Source organism: Bos indicus x Bos taurus, chromosome 9 (genome assembly GCF_003369695.1).
Source record: "Bos indicus x Bos taurus breed Angus x Brahman F1 hybrid chromosome 9, Bos_hybrid_MaternalHap_v2.0, whole genome shotgun sequence".
Taxonomy (NCBI): Eukaryota; Metazoa; Chordata; class Mammalia; order Artiodactyla; family Bovidae; genus Bos; species Bos indicus x Bos taurus.
In genome coordinates this window covers 33,994,687-34,013,804 of record NC_040084.1, presented here as the reverse complement: position 1 = coordinate 34,013,804, position 19,118 = coordinate 33,994,687, and the positions used below count along the sequence as shown (strand labels likewise).

General features: G+C 35.1%; 1 protein-coding gene across 1 annotated transcript in view; it reads left to right on the top strand.

Annotated features, from left to right (window-relative positions):
* Positions 1–644: 644 nt before the first annotated feature.
* Positions 645–19,118, top strand: part of KPNA5 (karyopherin subunit alpha 5) — a 50,250-nt gene continuing 31,776 nt past the window's right edge. The window contains exons 1-7 of the mRNA XM_027551138.1: positions 645–928; positions 5,544–5,677; positions 7,011–7,112; positions 7,223–7,322; positions 8,681–8,775; positions 13,494–13,625; positions 15,523–15,611. Of these exons, the coding sequence (XP_027406939.1) occupies positions 925–928; positions 5,544–5,677; positions 7,011–7,112; positions 7,223–7,322; positions 8,681–8,775; positions 13,494–13,625; positions 15,523–15,611 (656 nt within the window). The 5' untranslated portion in view covers positions 645–924. The remainder of the gene's footprint in view (positions 929–5,543; positions 5,678–7,010; positions 7,113–7,222; positions 7,323–8,680; positions 8,776–13,493; positions 13,626–15,522; positions 15,612–19,118) is intronic.

Below are 19,118 nucleotides of genomic sequence, written 5' to 3'. Positions count from 1 at the left end.
CAAAAACTTTCTCAGAAAAGAGAACAAAAAAGAACAAGAGATGGAAAACAGGAGCTTCTTTGGGGAAGGAATCATGTGCTAATTATCTTGCATATTCTGTGCCTTGCACTACATAAACAATCTGTTTTCAATACTGCTTGTTCAACCCCAAGGTTGAATCATGTGTTGAACAAGGCTATATGTGTGTTATAATAAATTAAGAATACTTTACTTGGAGTTATTTATTTCATACATCAGTGGCTACTATTTTGCAAAAAAAAAAAAAAAAAAATCCACAGATGTTACGGCATCCAAAATTTTTCAACTGAAAGGTTGAAACAAATGAGCAGAGAAGATAGGAAGAAGTGAATGAAGTTGAAGAAAATGAAGCTCCACGAGGTCAGGATTTTTATCCGTTGTGTACACTATTGTACCTCCAACATCAAATCAAGTCTGGCACAGATTAGTCCCTCCGTCAATACTACGTTGTAAAATGAATAAATGAATGGATGGAAGCTTGGATGTATGGATGAACAAAAGAACGAACGGGTGAATGACAGAATTGGCAGGGAGCGCTACTGCTGGCAGGGCAGTAGGACACACTTCTGCCACAGCAACGCACAGAGTTAAAATCCCAGAGTCCAGAAGTCGCCGGATCCTCCATGAGTGGGTGGGGCTGGGGCGTCCGCTTCTCTCCGCCCCTCTGCCTGTCGGTGCTGCAGCTTCGCTGCCGCCGCTGCAGCCACCGCCGCCGCTGCCGTGTGCAAGGGCTTCTGGGAGCCCAGACTTAGGGGTCTAGAGTAAGGGGCGCAGGAGGCCGCCATCTTGAGTTGTGAGCCTGGTCTCTGTACTCATCGCTAGGGGCGGAGTGCTGACCCCACAGTTACCGCAGCAGCCACCACAGCCGGGGACTGGGAAGTCAGGGCGCCGGCTAGTGCCACATTAATGGGTAAGTGGGAGTGACACACACCAGGTGGGGTGAGCCTCGGGTTTGGTCCTTTCGGGAGCTACTAGTTCCTGAGGCCACTGTTTTTATCTTCCACTACAATTGGAGAAGGAAATGGCAACCCACTGCAGTGTTCTTGCCTGGAGAATCCCAGGGACCGGGGAGCCTGGTGGGCTGCCGTCTGTGGGGTCGCACAGAGTCGGACACGACTGAAGCTACTTAGCAGCAGTAGCAGCAGCAACAAAGGGTTCAGGGCCGGGCCGGGTTCTCTCAGCTTTTCCAGAGGGAGACAGCAGTGGCGGGGGCGTGGCGGCCAGACCTTTCCCTTGAGGACGCGAAGCCGCAGGGAGCTCAGAGCCTCTCCGAGAGCCAGGCTGATGCTCAGGAGTTTTAGGCACAGGATCCTCTCGCCGCTCTGCTCCGCTGTCTCTCGGCAGTTCTTTTTTTTTTTTTCGGTACATGGTCTTAACAGACGTTGCCTGTCACTTCAGGGGCTCAGCAGTCTGTTCCACAGCTCAGCTTGTTAGAAGTTCCTTCGTGTCCAGAATAAGGCAGGTTCAGCCCCAGGGGCCTACGTGTCGCACCCTCTACCGCCAGCGCTGCCGTCCACCTGGCGCAGATGCCTGGAAGGGCTCAGTCCTGACGCGGGCCAGCGCGGTTTAGATGCTTCAGTTAGCTCACTTCCAAGGTGACAGTTTAATAGTGTCTCCTCACTAATGCACAAGACATGAGAGATGAGAGGAATTGAAAGCTGTGAGAAAGGATAGTGCTACTTCAAAAGAATATGACACTGGCATTTACTCTTTGTCTTTTTGAACACTTCTTTAAAAAAACCTTCTGATCTGATGTCTCTTAGTTACAGCATTCCATGATTTATATTTTATTTTAAAAAGTGACTTTCTCTCATGGTAAACAGGAAATGGCTCTGTCCTTTAGATCTTCAAGTACTGCTTGTTTGCTTGTAGGGGCTCTGGTTGCTGCACTTTCCCCTTTGTACTGATCTTGTCATTTTACTAACAGACACCCAAGCCCATAGAAACGCAGGCTTTATGGAGACAAGAAATTCCGTTAATATGTATTAGAAAAAGTTCAGATTCCAGTTATTTGCCCAACCTCCGCACAGTTTTTTCAAAGAGCGGAGTAAAAAACAAGCTTATGACTGAAGAAAATCCTCTGGCAACTTTATAGTGTTTGAATGGCATTTCTTATATTTGAAATAACTTGTATGAGACAGCAGGCTTTGAAGTACTGTCTTTTAAGCTATATTCCAAAGAAAGAAAATCCCCTTGGGTGAGGCAGCTTTAAAAAATCATTTTCCTTGAACTTACCCCCTTTAAAGCAACTGCAGTGAGGATGCAGATGTTAAATAAGGGACAAGAAGTTAGTACTATAGAAGGAAAACAAACAATGAGTTGCTGGGGCGAGATTTTATTTGGTTAGCATTTATACTGAAAGATTTTAATTTGTCATTGCCTAGATTGATGGTCTTATGAGTACTGTCTGCTGTGTGTGTTGGGAGGCACAGGTGATTCAATCAGATGTGGGGAGAAAATATTAGAACTTCTGCTTATATTTTAAAACTTTTCTTTTTTTAATAAACTTCTGTGAATTTATAAGTGGATAGTTTATTAAGTTAGTAATATGCATATATAAATAAACAAGCATATTGAGGGTGAATTCCCAAATGTATTTTGTGTGCATAGGATATGTGATCAAAAGTTTAGAAGCCAGTGGCCTAGAAGATGCCTAATGCATAGGTGGTAAATATTGTAAAGAGGTTTATTGCTGCGAACATTTCATTTTGCTAAGATATTTTATACTGTTGAGTGTAATTCAACAATAAATATGAAGCCATTTGCTCGGTAATTAACTTTGTTTTTCCCTTCCAAGAGCCTAAGCTTTTATTAGTGCAACAGAGCTTTTATATATAAAATAGAGAATAATGCTAAACATTGTTATTAAGAAAGTTAGATTGAACTGTTTCTAGACATAGGTATTTGTAGGTGCACACAATATTGCTAAAATTAATTGATTGACTATTTTATAAAGAGATATTGGTTGATTATACATGTATTTTAATTGCACAACTATATACATGTGTTAAGAGGTGCAAAGTACTTTTTAAATCATTGTAAAGTCCTCAGCCCTTTCCATTCTACCTTTAGTTCCACCACTAAAGAAATATTTCTTACTTTACCAGTGACCTGATTATCAAGTCTACCTTCCTGTGGCACTTGACTTATTGTAGACACTTAAATATTTGCGGGATAAATCAATGAATGAATAAATTGAGTGACTTTTTTTTTTTTAGGGTCACTGCAACTGAAATATTTCTTTATCTTTTAAATTCCCTTCTTTTTCAGGACTCTTATTTTCTTCTGATCCTTCTATTTATGTTTGGTTTCCTTTGTTTTCCATTTTCCATGGAAATGTGAACATCCTTAAGACATCCTTTGGGCGTCTTTCTTTTATAGCTCTAGTGCTCTTGTATGATCATTCAATACTCTTTTCCTGAGTTTGACTCATAATTTTTAGCCATTTATAAATCAAAACCTTCTGTTTGTGCTCTATGTACTATAAATTTAACACATTTAAGATTAAATTCACTATACATCATTAGAGTTGCTGCAGTAAACAATAACAAAATTCTAACAAGGGTAGCCAGGATACAGAGCAACAATAATAGCTAATGGAAATGCAAAGTGGTATACTTACTTTTCAGAATGGCAGTTATAAAATGTGAAGCATATTCTTGTCCTGTTATCCATAGATTCTACTCCTAGATATTTACCTGAGAGAAATGAAAACTTACATTTACACAACCTGTACATGAGTGTTTATAACAGTTTTATTTGTAACTGCCCTAAACTAGAAACTGAAAACTACCAGGGCTTCCCTGGTGGCTCAGAGGGTAAAGTGTCTGCCTGCAATGCAGGAGACCTGGGTTCGATCCCTGGGTCGGGAAGATCTCCTGGAGAAGGAAATGGCAGCCCACTCCAGTATTCTTGTCTGGAGAATCCCATGGACAGAGGAGCCTGGTGGGCTACAGTCTACCGGGTCGCAAAGAGTTGGACACGACTGAGCGACTTCACCTTCACTAAACTAGAAACCACCTAAATGTCCTTCAGCTAGTGAATCAATAAACTGTGGTATATCTGTACAATAGAATATTGCTAAACAATAAAGAATGAATTTTGATACATGCCAACAATATGGTGACTCACAGATACACTATGTTAAATGTAGACAATTAAGACTATATACTGTTGTAATTTCATTTATGTGAAATTTGGGGAAAGGCAGAGCTATGGAAATAGTGGTTGCCAGGTTTTAGGAGTAGGAGAAGGACTAAATAGGAGCAGCATGAGGAAGTTTTGGGGGGAATTATGAAGCTGTTCTGTATCTTAATTATGTTGGTTATACGCCTGAGCATTGTGTCAAGTTCGTAGAACTGTGTACTGAGTGATTTTTGCTGTGTGTAAGTGAAAAATAAAATAATTGAATTCATTGTTTTCATCTCAAAAACAAGGAGGCAAGAAAACAAAACCACTACGCCAATCCTCCATCTGTATTCCCTTCTTGGGTTATTTTGTCATTATTCTGAAAGAGTTCATGCTGGAAACCATGAAATCATCCTCAACTCCTTTCTCTTTCTTAGCACATATTTCTTATGCTCACTTGGCCTCTAATTCTTATTGAATCAGTATCTGAAATATTTCTGGAATCAGTCTGTCTTCTGTGTTTTTCAGTGCAGCTACTAATTTACTTTAGGTCTTTTATCATCAATGTTTGAAACAACCTTCTCTTTAATTTCTTAATTCTTCTCCTTAGGATCAAGACCAGATTTCTCAGCTAGATTGCAGGAACTATATATTTCAACCTTACCTACCTTTCTGGTTTTATCTCCTGCCCCTTTTAAAATATATTTTATGTTTATATGTTTTGTATATTTATAAAATATTTATGTGTTAATTTTTAAAATATGTATAATAAAACTACTTAAAATATAGAAATATTTCAGTATTTTAAATGAACTGATTATACTCTAGTACTGAAAATTGGTATTGTAGTCATAAGTCAAGTCCTGACCTGTGTGGTTTTAGTTCTTTAGGCAGTTCCTTAAGTAAATGAAAGAAGCCAGACACCAATAAATACATACGGTGTGCTTACTGAAACTTGATGCTGTATTTTATTGAAAATAAGACAATTCATTGCTGATTATTTCTTGATCTTTCCAGAAGCTGTGATTTAGAAGTTTTTTATCCAACTGTTTTCATGACTGTTTGCTGGCTAACAGTTATTTTAAGATGCACCTCACTTATAGAAAGGTTAAAATACCAGGGATACGAGAGTGCCTCTCCGAATCAGTGAAATTATGGTAATGACTTTGTGTTTAGACCAAAATCTATTATTTGTTTGATAGTGAAGTCCTAAAACATTTGATTATTTTCCTCCAATTTTGATGTAGAGGTGAGAGGATGTATTCATTGTACATAATTTTCAGGATGAGTTTTATTGGTGTATTTAATCCACGAGCCTGAATTTATTGCCCCAGAGTAAACTTCTCATGTTATTTTGAAAGTAATTGATACCTATTTTCTTCACTCCTAATCTTAAGATGCCATGGCTAGTCCAGGGAAAGATAACTATAGAATGAAAAGTTATAAGAATAAAGCCCTAAACCCCCAGGAGATGCGTAGACGAAGAGAAGAAGAAGGAATACAGCTTCGAAAACAAAAAAGAGAAGAACAGGTAGGTGTCTTAAAATATTTAATTCTGTTATTGCTAATTTTTAGATAATTTTAAATGAAAAATTTTTTTCTAGGAAATTGAATATAAATATATTTTTATTAGAATCCAGTAATATTAGCAAATTCATGAATCAGAATCCTTTGCTATTTTAATCACTGACAAGAATGACTTTTCTATTCCATTGATGAATCTTTTATGTCAATATTTCTACCCCAGCGCTAAGACATATTTACTCTTGAGCCTATTTGTATCACTTCCACTCAGTGTTGCAAAATTTGCCCCCTAGAAAAACATTAACTGTATTCGTCACTTTGTGGTTTTCATAACCCTTGCCCCTAAGTTAATTATAATCGTTTTCCTATGCTACTCATACTGTTCTCCTATAGTCTCATCAGGCAGACCTCTTAGCCTTCTCTGTTTGAGCTTTATATATGGAACATAAGGAATAGAAAAATTCATTTAAAAGAATGCATCTCCACATGTTTCATTCCAAGACACACTGAAATTTAGAAGTATTCATCAATAAATAGAAGGGTATGGTCCTCACATACATGAATTAGAACCACTATGTAAAAGGGACTAGCAATGTAGAAAGTTAAAAAAGGCCTGTTTTAGAAATATGATTATCCCCCCTATTTATAGCATCTAACATAGTCTCTACTATATTACAGTAGGTACTTAAGAAAAAAAAGTCTGTTAAATAAAGGAATAGGAAAAGAACTGTGTAGAGACTGAGGAAGAGCAGAATTTTATTTAGCTATCAAAAAGATTATGATACCAGATTTTTTATCAGTTTTGATTTATGAAATATACCTGTAAATCTTGCTCTGTGACTTGACCATGTCTCTCTCTTCCTCTCTTTTTTTTTTTCTTTATGTTCACTCAGTTATTAAGCATAGGGTCATCTTCCCTGAGAGTTGTTCTTGTTACTTGTTAGTCTGATATACTGGCTCTGTTAATATATCGCATTATCTCACTCATATAACAGATCTGCTTTTCTTCTTAGATATCTCATAATTCAGTGTAGGCATATGTGTTTTTCTAAGTGCTGTAAAATATAAATGTGTGTTCTGTTTATGGTACTGGAAATTGGTTAAAAGACCTGAGATTAAGAATGTCCCAAAGCAGTCTATAGAACAAGAGCTAATCTAGCCCCAGATGTTTAACTTCTCTTGAATAATTTAGGTGTTTATGGTATGGCGATTACAAAATACTAAAATATTCGGAACTTTAAGTGATAAAATGATTGTTTTGTTCACTTAAAGGAAAAAATAATTCTATGGGAATTTAGGGTTTTATGGAAAACTTAATGTATTATTTCTCTTTATTATAGTTATTCAAACGCAGAAATGTCTCTTTGCCCAGAAATGATGAATCTATGTTAGAAAATCCTATCCAGGATCCAGACATCAGTTCCACTGTACCCATTCCAGAGGTAGATATTACAAATGTATTTCAAATTATATTTCTTCAGTATTTCAGAGATGTACTGCAAAATTATTAATTTAAAATGTTTGGATAATAATTATATTTTCTGTGTTTTAGGAAGAAGTTATTACTTCAGATATGGTTCAGATGATTTTTTCTAATAATGCTGATCAACAGCTAACAGCTACACAGAAATTTAGAAAGCTGCTTTCTAAAGGCAAGAATTATTTTCAGTGTGCTTATTTGATGTTACTTATTTCCTGATGTTACAGGAATTTGTAGTGCAATTTTGTTAGTTTTTTTTTAAATTTTAAGACTCTTTGCCAGTACGTCTTAATTTTTTCTATAATCTCTTTTTTAAAACCATTATACTGTCAAAGTAACACATGTTGATTGTAGAATATCTGCAAATGTAAAAGAATTTAAAGAAGCAAAATAGTCCCAAATCAGTCCCATTGCTAAGAAAGTTAGAGATACATATTTATAAATTCTTACAGAAATATTTTTCAGACTTTTTAAAAATGGCAGCATGACAGCAGAGCATGAATGTAAAATAATTTAATCAGATATTTCTTTTTTTACAAATTTTAAAAAATTTAATTTCTATTTTATATTGGGTGGGAGTAAAAGCATTAATATTATGTATTATCTTGATGTTTTATAACTGTAAGAGCAGTTTAGGCTGTAGAATCCAGACTTTTCATGTAGAACATCAAAACAAAACTTTGTAGTATTTTACTAGCTTTGCAGAAATCTCCCAATTTTTGAAAAAGTTAGGATAGCAAATTTGTAGAAAAAAGAAAAGGAAAAATGTCTATTCCTTTTTTTTTTCTTTTGACCACATTGCTTGACTTGTGGGATCTTAGTTCCCAATCATTGAACCTGGGCCCCCTGCATTGCAGGTGCATTGGACTGCCAGGAAATCCCAGAAATATCTTTAAGTTTGCATTTATTTTAATTGCACTTACTTTTTGCACTTATTTTAATTTTCATTTAAACTTCTTAGAGATTTTATTATTCTCTTAAGTCCTCACCTATTGTGAGAGTTTATCAAAAATTCTACATAGTTGAATAGCATTTTTGTAAATAACATCTTGAGAAGATAGGACTTGTCTGGCTGAAAGACATTAGGCAGTTCATGGTTGTAGTGAAAGGGATATCCCTGGAAATTGGAGTATGGTTATGAAGAATTAGAAGGACTGTTATCCTTAGGAGGGTTATTATCCTTTGATTGGTGTTTTGAGTATTGGACTGAAATACTCCCATACTGTAAAGGTGACCTGCTAAATAGCCTTTAATTTATGAATTTTAAATATTTGTTTAGGAAATATTTTAAAATTTTCTTACTGTTACACTAATGAAAAATAATTTGCTTTTTTGTAGTTTTTTTTTTTGGCAGCAAACATTGCAGTTATGAGAGCATTTATTTTCTTCAGTTACGTCCAGCTAAGGGTTTCAAGTCTGGGCAGTGAAATCTAGGAAAGAGTTATTTTGTGTGTCCTGTTAACTGATACAGGGTCCAGATCATTGTGCTTTTGTATCTGCATAATAGCTTCATTCTTTTTTAATTTTTAGAACCTAATCCACCAATTGATCAAGTTATACAGAAACCAGGAGTGGTGCAGAGATTTGTGAAATTTCTTGAAAGAAATGAAAATTGTACATTACAAGTGAGTTCTGTAGTTTATGTTCTTAATTATCTTTCCAGAAATGACATAGGATTAGTTTCTAGTGAAAGCAACTTCTACAGTACTGAATATATTGTAAGCATTCAGTAAATATCAGTAGGTGGCGATTAAAGGTGGTGCTACCTGTCTTGCCCTGGTCAAGTTTACAGTGTTAATTTTTTCTAGGAACTATTACTTTCTCTAGAAACTATTATCATTAAGCAATTTTTTTTGAAAAATATATTTAAAATCATTTGTAATTTTAAGAAAAATTTTATAGTTGTCAACCTTTAATAACTTTTGCTTTAGAAAATCATAAATCAAAATGTTAACTTACTTAATAGTTAAATTTATTTTGGCTCCTAACTAAAGTTGTGACTTTTTAGTATAAACTCTTGTACCTCTTAAAACATTTTTATCTGATTGATCAGTTTTTTTTTTTTTTTAAGAAAGAACAAATCAGTATAATCTACTTAAAATGTGACCAAAGTTAAGTGTGTCTTAAAGAGTGTTGCTTCTCAGTTATAGTGAAAATTTAAAGATGTCTTCCAAATAATTGGCTACTAAAAATATTGAAGTTTGCAAATATTTTACTGTTTAGGATTGTTCTTCCTGACTTTCATTGCTATATATATATAACCTACACCTACTTTCTTAATGCTCTTATTGGTATAGGAGAACTGTTCCTGGTATTTGAATAATTTGAAATTACTTGGGAAAGATCCTCTCTCTAGGTATAAGCAAAGAAATGTGCTGCACTTCTGAATATTACCCATCATGAGCTTTATAAAAAATGCTGAGAATGTTTACAATAAGGATAGTCTTATGTCAATTAAGTGATAATGCTATAAGGACTATTAATCACCTAAAATCTATCTATCAACTAGGGTCTTTATGTAATAGTGCTGTAAGGGCTGGAAATCATGGTTTGGTCATTGACTTTATTTGTAAGCTCTGAGTCCAAACTAAAACCTAAGCCTCCTAATAGCAGTTTATTTGGCTCTTTAATTCTAAGTGATTGAAAGAAGAAGTGAATGGATAAAATTGAATGTTACTTTAAACAATACATTGTATAAGGCATTGTAGTTACAGATTGGTAAGATATTTCTCTCTTTGCAGAAATTCTTCACTCTGTTGGGGAAGACAAACACCTAAACAGATCTATAGTACTATAGATGATACTATAGTTCACTTAGTGCTAATAGAAAATTGTTATACAAAGTACTTTGAGAGCAGAGAGAACATAGCAGCTTATGTTTACAATGTTACACAGCTAGTCTTAAGGGGGAATGAGAGTTTAACAGGCTGAATAAAAGGAAAAGTAATTTCAGGTTGTGAAAATAGCATGTGTAGAAAGCACACAGTATTCAAGAACGTTGGGGATTTGAGAGTTTATCAATCATTGTGTGTGTGTTAGTCACTCAGTCGTGTCCCTTTGTAATCCTGTGGACTGTAGCCCTTCAGGCTTCTCTGTTCATGGAATTCTCCAGGCAAGAACACTGGAGTGAGTTGCCATTTTGGTCTCCAATTAATCATTATACTTGAAACCTAGTGAAATTCAACAGTGTGTTCTTTGGGCAGCTATATGGTGTACCATATTATCCAAGTTAATATGAAATATATTGTTCAATATATTCTTGAACCATACCAAAGAATGCTCAAACTACTGCACAATTGCACTCATCTCACACGTTAGTAAAGTAATGCTCAAAATTCTCCAAACCAGGCTTCAGCAATATATGAACCGTGAACTTCCAGATGTTCAAGCTGGTTTTAGAAAAGGAAAAGGAACCAAAGATCAAATTGCCAACAATCACTGGATCATCAAAAAAGCAAGAGAGTTCCAGAAAAACATCTATTTCTGTTTTATTGACTATGCCAAAGCCTTTGACTGTATGGATCACAATAAACTGTGGAAAATTCTGAAAGAGATGGGCATACCAGACCACCTGACCTGCCTCTTGAGAAACCGATATGCAGGTCAGGAAGCAACAGTTAGAACTGAACATGGAACAACAGACTGGTTCCAAATAGGAACAGGAGTACGTCAAGGCTGTATATTGTCACCCTGCTTATTTAACTTATATGCAGAACACATCATGAGAAACGCTGGGCTGGAGGAAGCACAGACTGCAATCAAGATTGCCGGGAGAAATATCAATAACCTCAGGTATGCAGATGACACCACCCTTATGGCAGAAAGTAAAGAAGAGCTAAAGAGCCTCTTGATGAAAGTGAAAGAGGAGAGTGAAAAAGTTGTCTTAAAGCTCAACATTCAGAAAACTTAGATTATGGCATCCAGTCCCATCACTTTATGGGAAATAGATGGGGAAACAGTGGCTGACTTTATTTTTTGGGGCTCCAAAATCACTGCAGATGGTGATTGTAGCCATGAAATTAAAAGACGCTTGCTTCTTGGAAGAAGAGTTACGACCAACCTAGACAGCATATTGAAAAGCAGAGACATTACTTTATCAGTAAAGTCAAGGCTATGGTATTTCCAGTGGTCATGTATGGATGTGAGAGTTGGACTATAAAGAAAGCTGAGCACTGAAGAATTGATGTTTTGAACTGTGGTGTTGGAGAAGACTCTTGAGAGTCCCTTGGACTGCCGGGAGATCCAACCAGTCAATCCTAAAGGAATTTAGTCCTGAATATTCATTGAAAGGCCTGATACTGAAACTCCAATACTTTGGCCACCTGATGCAAAGAGCTGACTCATTTGAAAAGACCCTGGTGCTGGGAAAGATTGAGGGCAGGAGGAGAAGGGGACGACAGAGGATTAGATGGTTGGATGGTATCACCGACTTGATGGACATGGGTTTGGGTGAACTCCGGGAGTTGGTGATGGACAGGGAGGCCTGGCGTGCTGCGGTTCATGGGGCTGCAAAGAGTCGGACACAACTGAGCGAATGAACTGAACTATACTAAGTTCTGTTTTGAGAGTGCATTTATCAGTCCAATAACGTAACCCTAGGTACCCAACTAACACAATTGGCTATATAGTACTGTGCTGTAAAAGGTTTATAATGCTTTCCACACAAATAATACATAAAAAACAACCAAAAAATAAAGAAAACATTTTTAATCTCGTAGTATACTACCTTGAAAAGTATAGTAGTGTAGTACAGCAGCTGGCAGGCAGGGGCTGGCATGCCAGGCGAGAAGAGTTACTGACTGGAGGAGGGAGAGAAAGTGGGGATGGTAGAGCTGAAGGATCGTCAACAATAGGAGATGGAGGTTAGGCTGCAGATATATATCAGTATATATATATGCAGTATATCTGTATCACTCTTGCCTGATGTTGATGGAACACACGTTCATATCTTTGAAAGTTTGTATCTTGAAGGCTCATATGTAGGGGACTTGCTGTAATTGAGAGGCCTCAAACTGGGGACCTACATGTTTGGCCTGCACATGTTTTAAAATATATGAATTCAGATATAAGGCTTTCAAAAGTTGAAGAATTTCAAATGGAAGTCTAGATTTGGGGCTTCTTTTTACAAATCAGAAGAATTGGCATTGTTGCCAAATACTGAAGATCTAGTGGAGTTGAATAGGAGCTCTGCCTCTTTTTTTTTTCCTTTTAAAAAATATAACCATTTTCTCTAGTTTTATCTGTACTTTTCATGCCTTTCACTAATGCTTTTTATTACACTTTTATTAATCATAATAATACCTACCTTAATGTGAAAAGTTGTCTAGGCCAAATATTTTTAAAGCCATTGTCATTATTGTCACTCCTTAATTTGCAGGTCTAATTTGCTAGTTGGTTAGAGAACCATGAGTTAAAATTTTCTCAATTGCATCATTATAAATCCATCACAGATAAGTATATCTGAAATCTGATTGATATGAGTAACTTCCCAGAGGCACTGCTACTTGAAAGAATACCACAAGTTCTTGTCTCTGCTAATAATGAACTCTTTCACCTTGAACTAACCACCTAAATGTATGGCTTTCTAGTTTTTCTTATTTAAGTGAGAAGGTTTAGAATAGATGATCCTTAGGGAAACAAAAGTAACCTTTTATGATTCTGCTGCTGCTGCTGCTAAGTTGCTTCAGTTGTGTCCGACTCTGTGCAACCCCAGAGATAGCAGCCCACCAGCCTTCCCCCGTCCGCCCACCAGCCTTCCCCCGTCCCTGGGATTCTCCAGGCAAGAATACTGGAGTGGGTTGCCATTTCCTTCTCCAATGCAGGAAAGTGAAAAGTGAAAGTGAAGTCGCTCAGTCATGTCCGACTCCTAGCGACCCCATGGACTGCAACCCACCAGGCTCCAATGCCCATGGGATTTTCCAGGCAAGAGTACTGGAGTGGGGTGCCATTGCCTTCTCCATTTATGATTCTAAGTTCCATAAATATTCTATTAATTAAGTAGTGTGTATCATTTTGTTTTAAACTGCTTGATTTAGAATACCTGGCTCCCTAATAGTAAACATCAGGGGTTTTATGAAATATAAATTCAGATGTGTTCATTTATTGTTCATGATTTTATAAATTTTTATTCTTCTCAGTTCTTATTTTTCCAGATTGAAGAGTCCTTTTTAAAAAAAATTTTTTTTACCTATCAAATCTGATTTCACATTGAATCTTATTAATCGTAAGTGAATCTTTCTCTCAGACTTATTCAGCTAAGTCTTGACTCCCTCTCTTCTTCCTTTCTTCCTCTTTCTGGCATTTCTTTGGGGCTTTCATCTATTTTGCTTTTATTTTTCCTTAGTTTGAAGCTGCGTGGGCATTAACTAATATAGCATCTGGAACTTTTCTGCATACCAAAGTAGTGATTGAAACTGGGGCTGTTCCAATTTTTATCAAACTTCTTAATTCAGAGCATGAAGATGTTCAAGAACAGGTAAGTTTCTAACTTGAACTGTTATATCTACTAGATTTTAATTTTCTCTTGAAAGTGCCATTTGTGATTATGATTTGAAATTCATTTTTACCAAGTTGCCTGTGCATTACATTTGTTAGAATATAATAATTTCTGTTTAGTGTCAAATTGGAAGGAAGAATGAACTGTTTTAGGTATTATCCTAGCTCCTTTGTATATAGATTTCAGCTATTGAGAATTACTATTCCCATTTATAGAAGAGCATACTGAGACCCAGAAAAGATAGTAATTTACCCAAAGTCACGGTGAAGGGCTGAGCCAGGTTTTAAACCTGGAACAGTCTGACTCCTTGTTCTTTACTTGTATGTAGATTATTTTATTGTTTCTTTTTAATATGTCATGTTATTTTTAATAAACCATTTTAGATTAGACTTTATAAATAAATTATCATAGTTGTTGTAACAGGGAAAATTTAATCACATATAATTTTTACCATCTAGAGAAAGTCAAATGTTTTGTTATTTTTGTTTTGATTCATGTTCATGCAAATTGATCCATAGATCTCACTACCATTCCATTTGTTTGTTTATATATATATTTTTATATTTTTTCTTATTATTTATTCTTTATCATTATTTATTAATTATTATTTTTATTATTTATTCTTGAAGAAAATTTTACTGATTACTCATTATCCATTCAGGTAGCTACATAATTTATTCCTCAGTAGTTGTACAATTGAGTTATTTCTAGCTTGTTGGTGTTAATATTGTGGTGAGCATCATTATATATCAATCTTGATAGTAATATGTCTTGACATTAATATATGCCTTGATTATTTCATTAGGGAAAAATGATTATACTCAAAGAAAAGCTTTTAAAGTGCTATTACTATTTCAAAGTGGACTTCCAAAATGTTATAAAAATTGATATCCCACAAACAAAATACTTCACAGGGTGAAAAATGTCATCACTTTAAAAACTTTTTCTTAAAAATGTAAAAAATAAACTTAGGTCTAGAGTAGATGTTAAAAATATTAGTGTAAATTTTAAATGTTAAAATATAATTTTCTCAGTTGAAAAATTAACTTATGTCTACTTTTGTACTTATGAGAAACTTGAAATGAAAATATAATGATCATTTGCATTTGTGTAATTTCTTATCAAATTGAAATTTAATACATGAATAATTTGATCTTTTACTGTCATTTATTTAATCTGGACTATCTCTAAGCTTATTTTTAAGCATTAATTCAAGACAGTTCTCACATTAGCTTTACCTTATAGTTTACTATGCTTTATCTCTCCTTCCTTTTTTCTTTTACAAGTTAGTTCCTTCCCAGTGAGTGGATTCTTTGGCATAGTAGCAAACTTCTAGCATAGGTAATTGTAAAATTCCCTAAATAGATATACAGTTGACCCTTGAACAAAACAGGTTTGAATGTGTTGGTTTACTTACACACAGTTTTTTTTTTTGCAATACATACATACTGCAGTACTATACAATCTGAAGTTGGTTGAGTCTGCAAGTGATCTTGGGTAAGGAGGGCCAGCTTTAAAGTTATACATGGATTTTCGACTGTGCAGGGGTTGATGCCCCTCACTGCCAAATTGTTCAAAGGTCAACTATATTTTGTCTCTCCATGTAGATTCAAAGTAGACAAACTATCTCCTTCTTAAAGAGAATAAACATTTCACTATCATGTAAGAAAAAAATTTTTAATGCCCTGTGTTTTAATTTGACTAAAAATATTATTAAAGATATTTTTGAAGTTTTCCTTTCTTGTCTACTAGCATGTTTTTTTTTAACATCTTGAAAACTTACCAGTTTTTTCCTTTTACAATAAAATTTCATTCTTAAGAGAGAATCTTATTTAAGATATTGTCGTAAAAGAATATTTTTTATTGTTTTTTGAAGGCTGTTTGGGCACTTGGTAATATTGCTGGTGACAATGCAGAATGCAGAGATTTTGTTTTGAATTGTGAAATACTTCCACCTCTTTTAGAGTAAGTACTTTAAGTTTATCACAATTAAATACTATTAACTTTTGGAAAAGCAAACTATTTACACTATATTTCTACGTACACATTTACTTCTTCAGTGATACTTTTAAATTTTGCTTATGTTTGGCCAAGCCTGAAATAGCTTGAAATTACATAAAACTAACAAAATTTCTGGTTGTATCATATCTGTCTTTTATGTTCCCTTAAGCCACACTTCACAGCATTCATTGCTTACTTGATGCCTACTGTGCTAAAACAATTATTCTAGAGAACAAGGATAAGTAGTAGTTTTTAATACACTAAAAATTTAAAAGTTACTAAAGCAGATGATATTGAGTTGATGAACAGATGATGTGTTGAACTTGTCAGATTTTCATATTTGATTTTGAAATGTTCAGAGAACAGAGAGATTTTTTCAGAATTAGAATTTTACTTAAAATGACTTAGCTAGTGGTTTCTTTTTCTAATACTTTACACTTTTTTTAAGAAAAGAAGCTCCCCTATAATATAGGGTTCTTTACAAAGATGACATAAAATTATTTGAAAGATAGGTTTATTTATCCAAGTTGGTTATCATTTATTGAGAAAATTTTTATTTAGGCTGAATACCATTGGCAAATAGTGAAAAAGGAAAAAGTAATTGAGATATTTTGAAAGGGAAAATTTTACTCTTAGCATTTCTGTGCCATTTGCCATCCTTTCCAAGCTTAGAAATTAGAATATGTTTTTAGATACAGTTTTGTTTTGTTTTTAGATACAAAGAATATGTTTTTAGATACAGTTTTGCAAAATATTGACTTTCCGTGGACAAAATGGATTTCTCAGCATCATTTCACTCAACTCACACTGAGTACTTAACTATGTTCAGGCCACTGAACCACTTGTGATTTCATTTACTTTGGGCTTATTCAAAATAATATCTGAGCAGTTAGTCCAATTATAAAGGAAAATACTGATTTAGCATTCAATATCAGAATTATTTTGACGTTAATACTACTAAAAGTATCTGTTAAATTTTCAACTTAGGGTTTTTCTGGCCTGATTTTATGGTTTGTAGATTAACTGTGAGCACTTTGTTTCTCTTTTTACTTTGTCTCTAGGCCATATTCTTTGCTGTCTGTCTTTGGGTCATTTATTATTTGTTAATATTTAAAGTTGGTAATGGTTTATGAAATAATAAGTAAGCATTTCTTAGTTCTAATTACTCTAAATGTTCTGCTGTTAAGTCACTTCAGTCGTGTCTGACTCTGTGCAACCCCATAGACGGCAGCCTACCAGGCTGCCCCGTCCCTGGGATTCTCCAGGCAAGAATACTGGAGTGGGTTGCCATTTCCTTCTCCAGTGCGTGAAAGTGAAGTCGCTCAGTTGTGCCCAACTCTTAGCAATATTTTAATTATGACTAAAGAAACCAAACTAAAAAACAAAGGTCTAATGAAAAACAAACAGTACCCAGCTATCTAATCATGGTTATAAACATAATAAATTTCAGAAAAAGAGTAGGTTTAGAAGTTTTCAAAGTTTCATTAAAAAATTGAGAAAGGTGATAAGAAGGAAGGTATGTCAAGATGTTCTCACCATGGTTGGTCAAAAGGAAAAATGGTATTACCTTTAAGAAGATTATGGATAATCTGTAGTTCACATTGAAGTTAAATTAACATTTAGCTAATGTGTTAAGTATGTATAAAATTTTTATTAATATAATACAGTTTTATCAGTTCTGCCTTTTGATTTTCAGTAAATGTAAAGCTTTTACTATTATGGACTTTATATACTGAAATGGTGATTTAGTCACCAAGTCGTGTCTGACTCTTGTGACCCTATGGGTTGTAGCCTGCCAGGCTCCTCTGTCCATGGGATTCTCCAGGCAAGAATACTGGAGTGGGTTGCCATTTCTTTCTCCAGTGGATCTTCCCAACCCAAGAATCGAGCCTGGGTCTCTTGCCTTTCAGGCAGATTCTTTACTGACTGAGCTACTAGAGAAGATCCCAATATACTGTTATAGCTTTGTTGTTTTAATTTAATGCAACTTTAATTTATAATACAGCAAATTTGGATAAGAAAAGATTTGTAATTTCTCATAATATTCCCATTAATACAAGGAGGATAATATACATCACAGCTTAGCCAAGTACAGTCTTCATGCCAAATTTGGCCTGTCCCCTGTTTTTGAAAATTAAATTTTACTGGATCACATCAATTTGCTTACTTAATGTCTGTGGTTGCTTTCATGCTGTATCATCAGAGTTCAGTAGCTGCAACACAGGAAGGCCTGTGAAGCCAAAAGTATTTACTGAAAAGTTTGTCATTTCCTGATGTAGTAAGTCAGTGTAACTACCTTATTTCTAAATGAGTTATGGTTTTAGGAGGTTTCAAATATTCTTTATAGCAAAACTTTTAGAGCATATTTTTGTGTGACAGAATATACACAATAAAAAATTTACCATGTAAAAGTTTACAATTTACTGCCACTCAGTATGTTCATAGTGTTTCTCAACCATAACAACTATCTAGTTCTAGAACTTTCTATCATCCCAAACAGAAACCCCAATACCCTTTTTTCCAAGTACTTGGATACCTCTAATCTGTTTTCTGTCTCTGTGGATTTGCCTATTCTGGATATTTTACATAAATGAAGTCATATACTGTGTGACCTTTTGTGTTGGCTTCTTTCACTTAGCATATGGTTTTCAGGGTTCATTCATATCATAGAATGTATCAATACTTCATTCTTCTTATAATTAAATAATATTCCATTATATGGATATACCACATTTTGTGGTACATTGATCACTTGATGGTCATTTGGGTTATTTCCACCTTTTGGCTACTGTATATATGCAGTACTCCTGTGAACATTTGTGTGAAGGTTTTTGTTTGAACACCAGTGTTTTCAATTCTTTTTAGGTATATACCTACCAGTGGAATTGCTGGAATGTGCTAATGCTGTCTTTACCTTTTACCACCAGACTTTTTCCATAGTAGCTGCACCATTCTATTTCTACCAGCAATGTGTGAGAGTTCCAGTTTCTTACCAACAGTTGTCTGTTATTTTTTTTAATTGATATTTTAATGGAAGCTAATTACTTTACAGTATTGTGGTGATTTTTGCCATACATTGACATGAATTAGCCATGGGTGTACATGTGTCCCCCCGCCCCTGACCCAAACCCCTCTCCCACCTCCCTCCCCATCCCATCCCTCTGGGTTGTCCCAGTGCACCAGCTTTGATTGCCCTGTTTCAGGCATTGAACTTGGACTGGTCATCTATTTCACATATGGTAATATACATGTTTCAATGCTTTTCTCTCAAATCATCCCACCTTCACCTTCTCCCACAGAGTCCAAAAGTCTCTTCTTTATATCTGTGTCTCTTTTGCTGTCTCACATATAGGGTCATTGTTACAATCTTTGTAAATTCCATATATATGCATTAATATACTGTATTGGTGTCTTTCTTTCTGACTTACTTCACTGTGTATAATAGGCTCCAGTTTCATCCACCTCATTAGA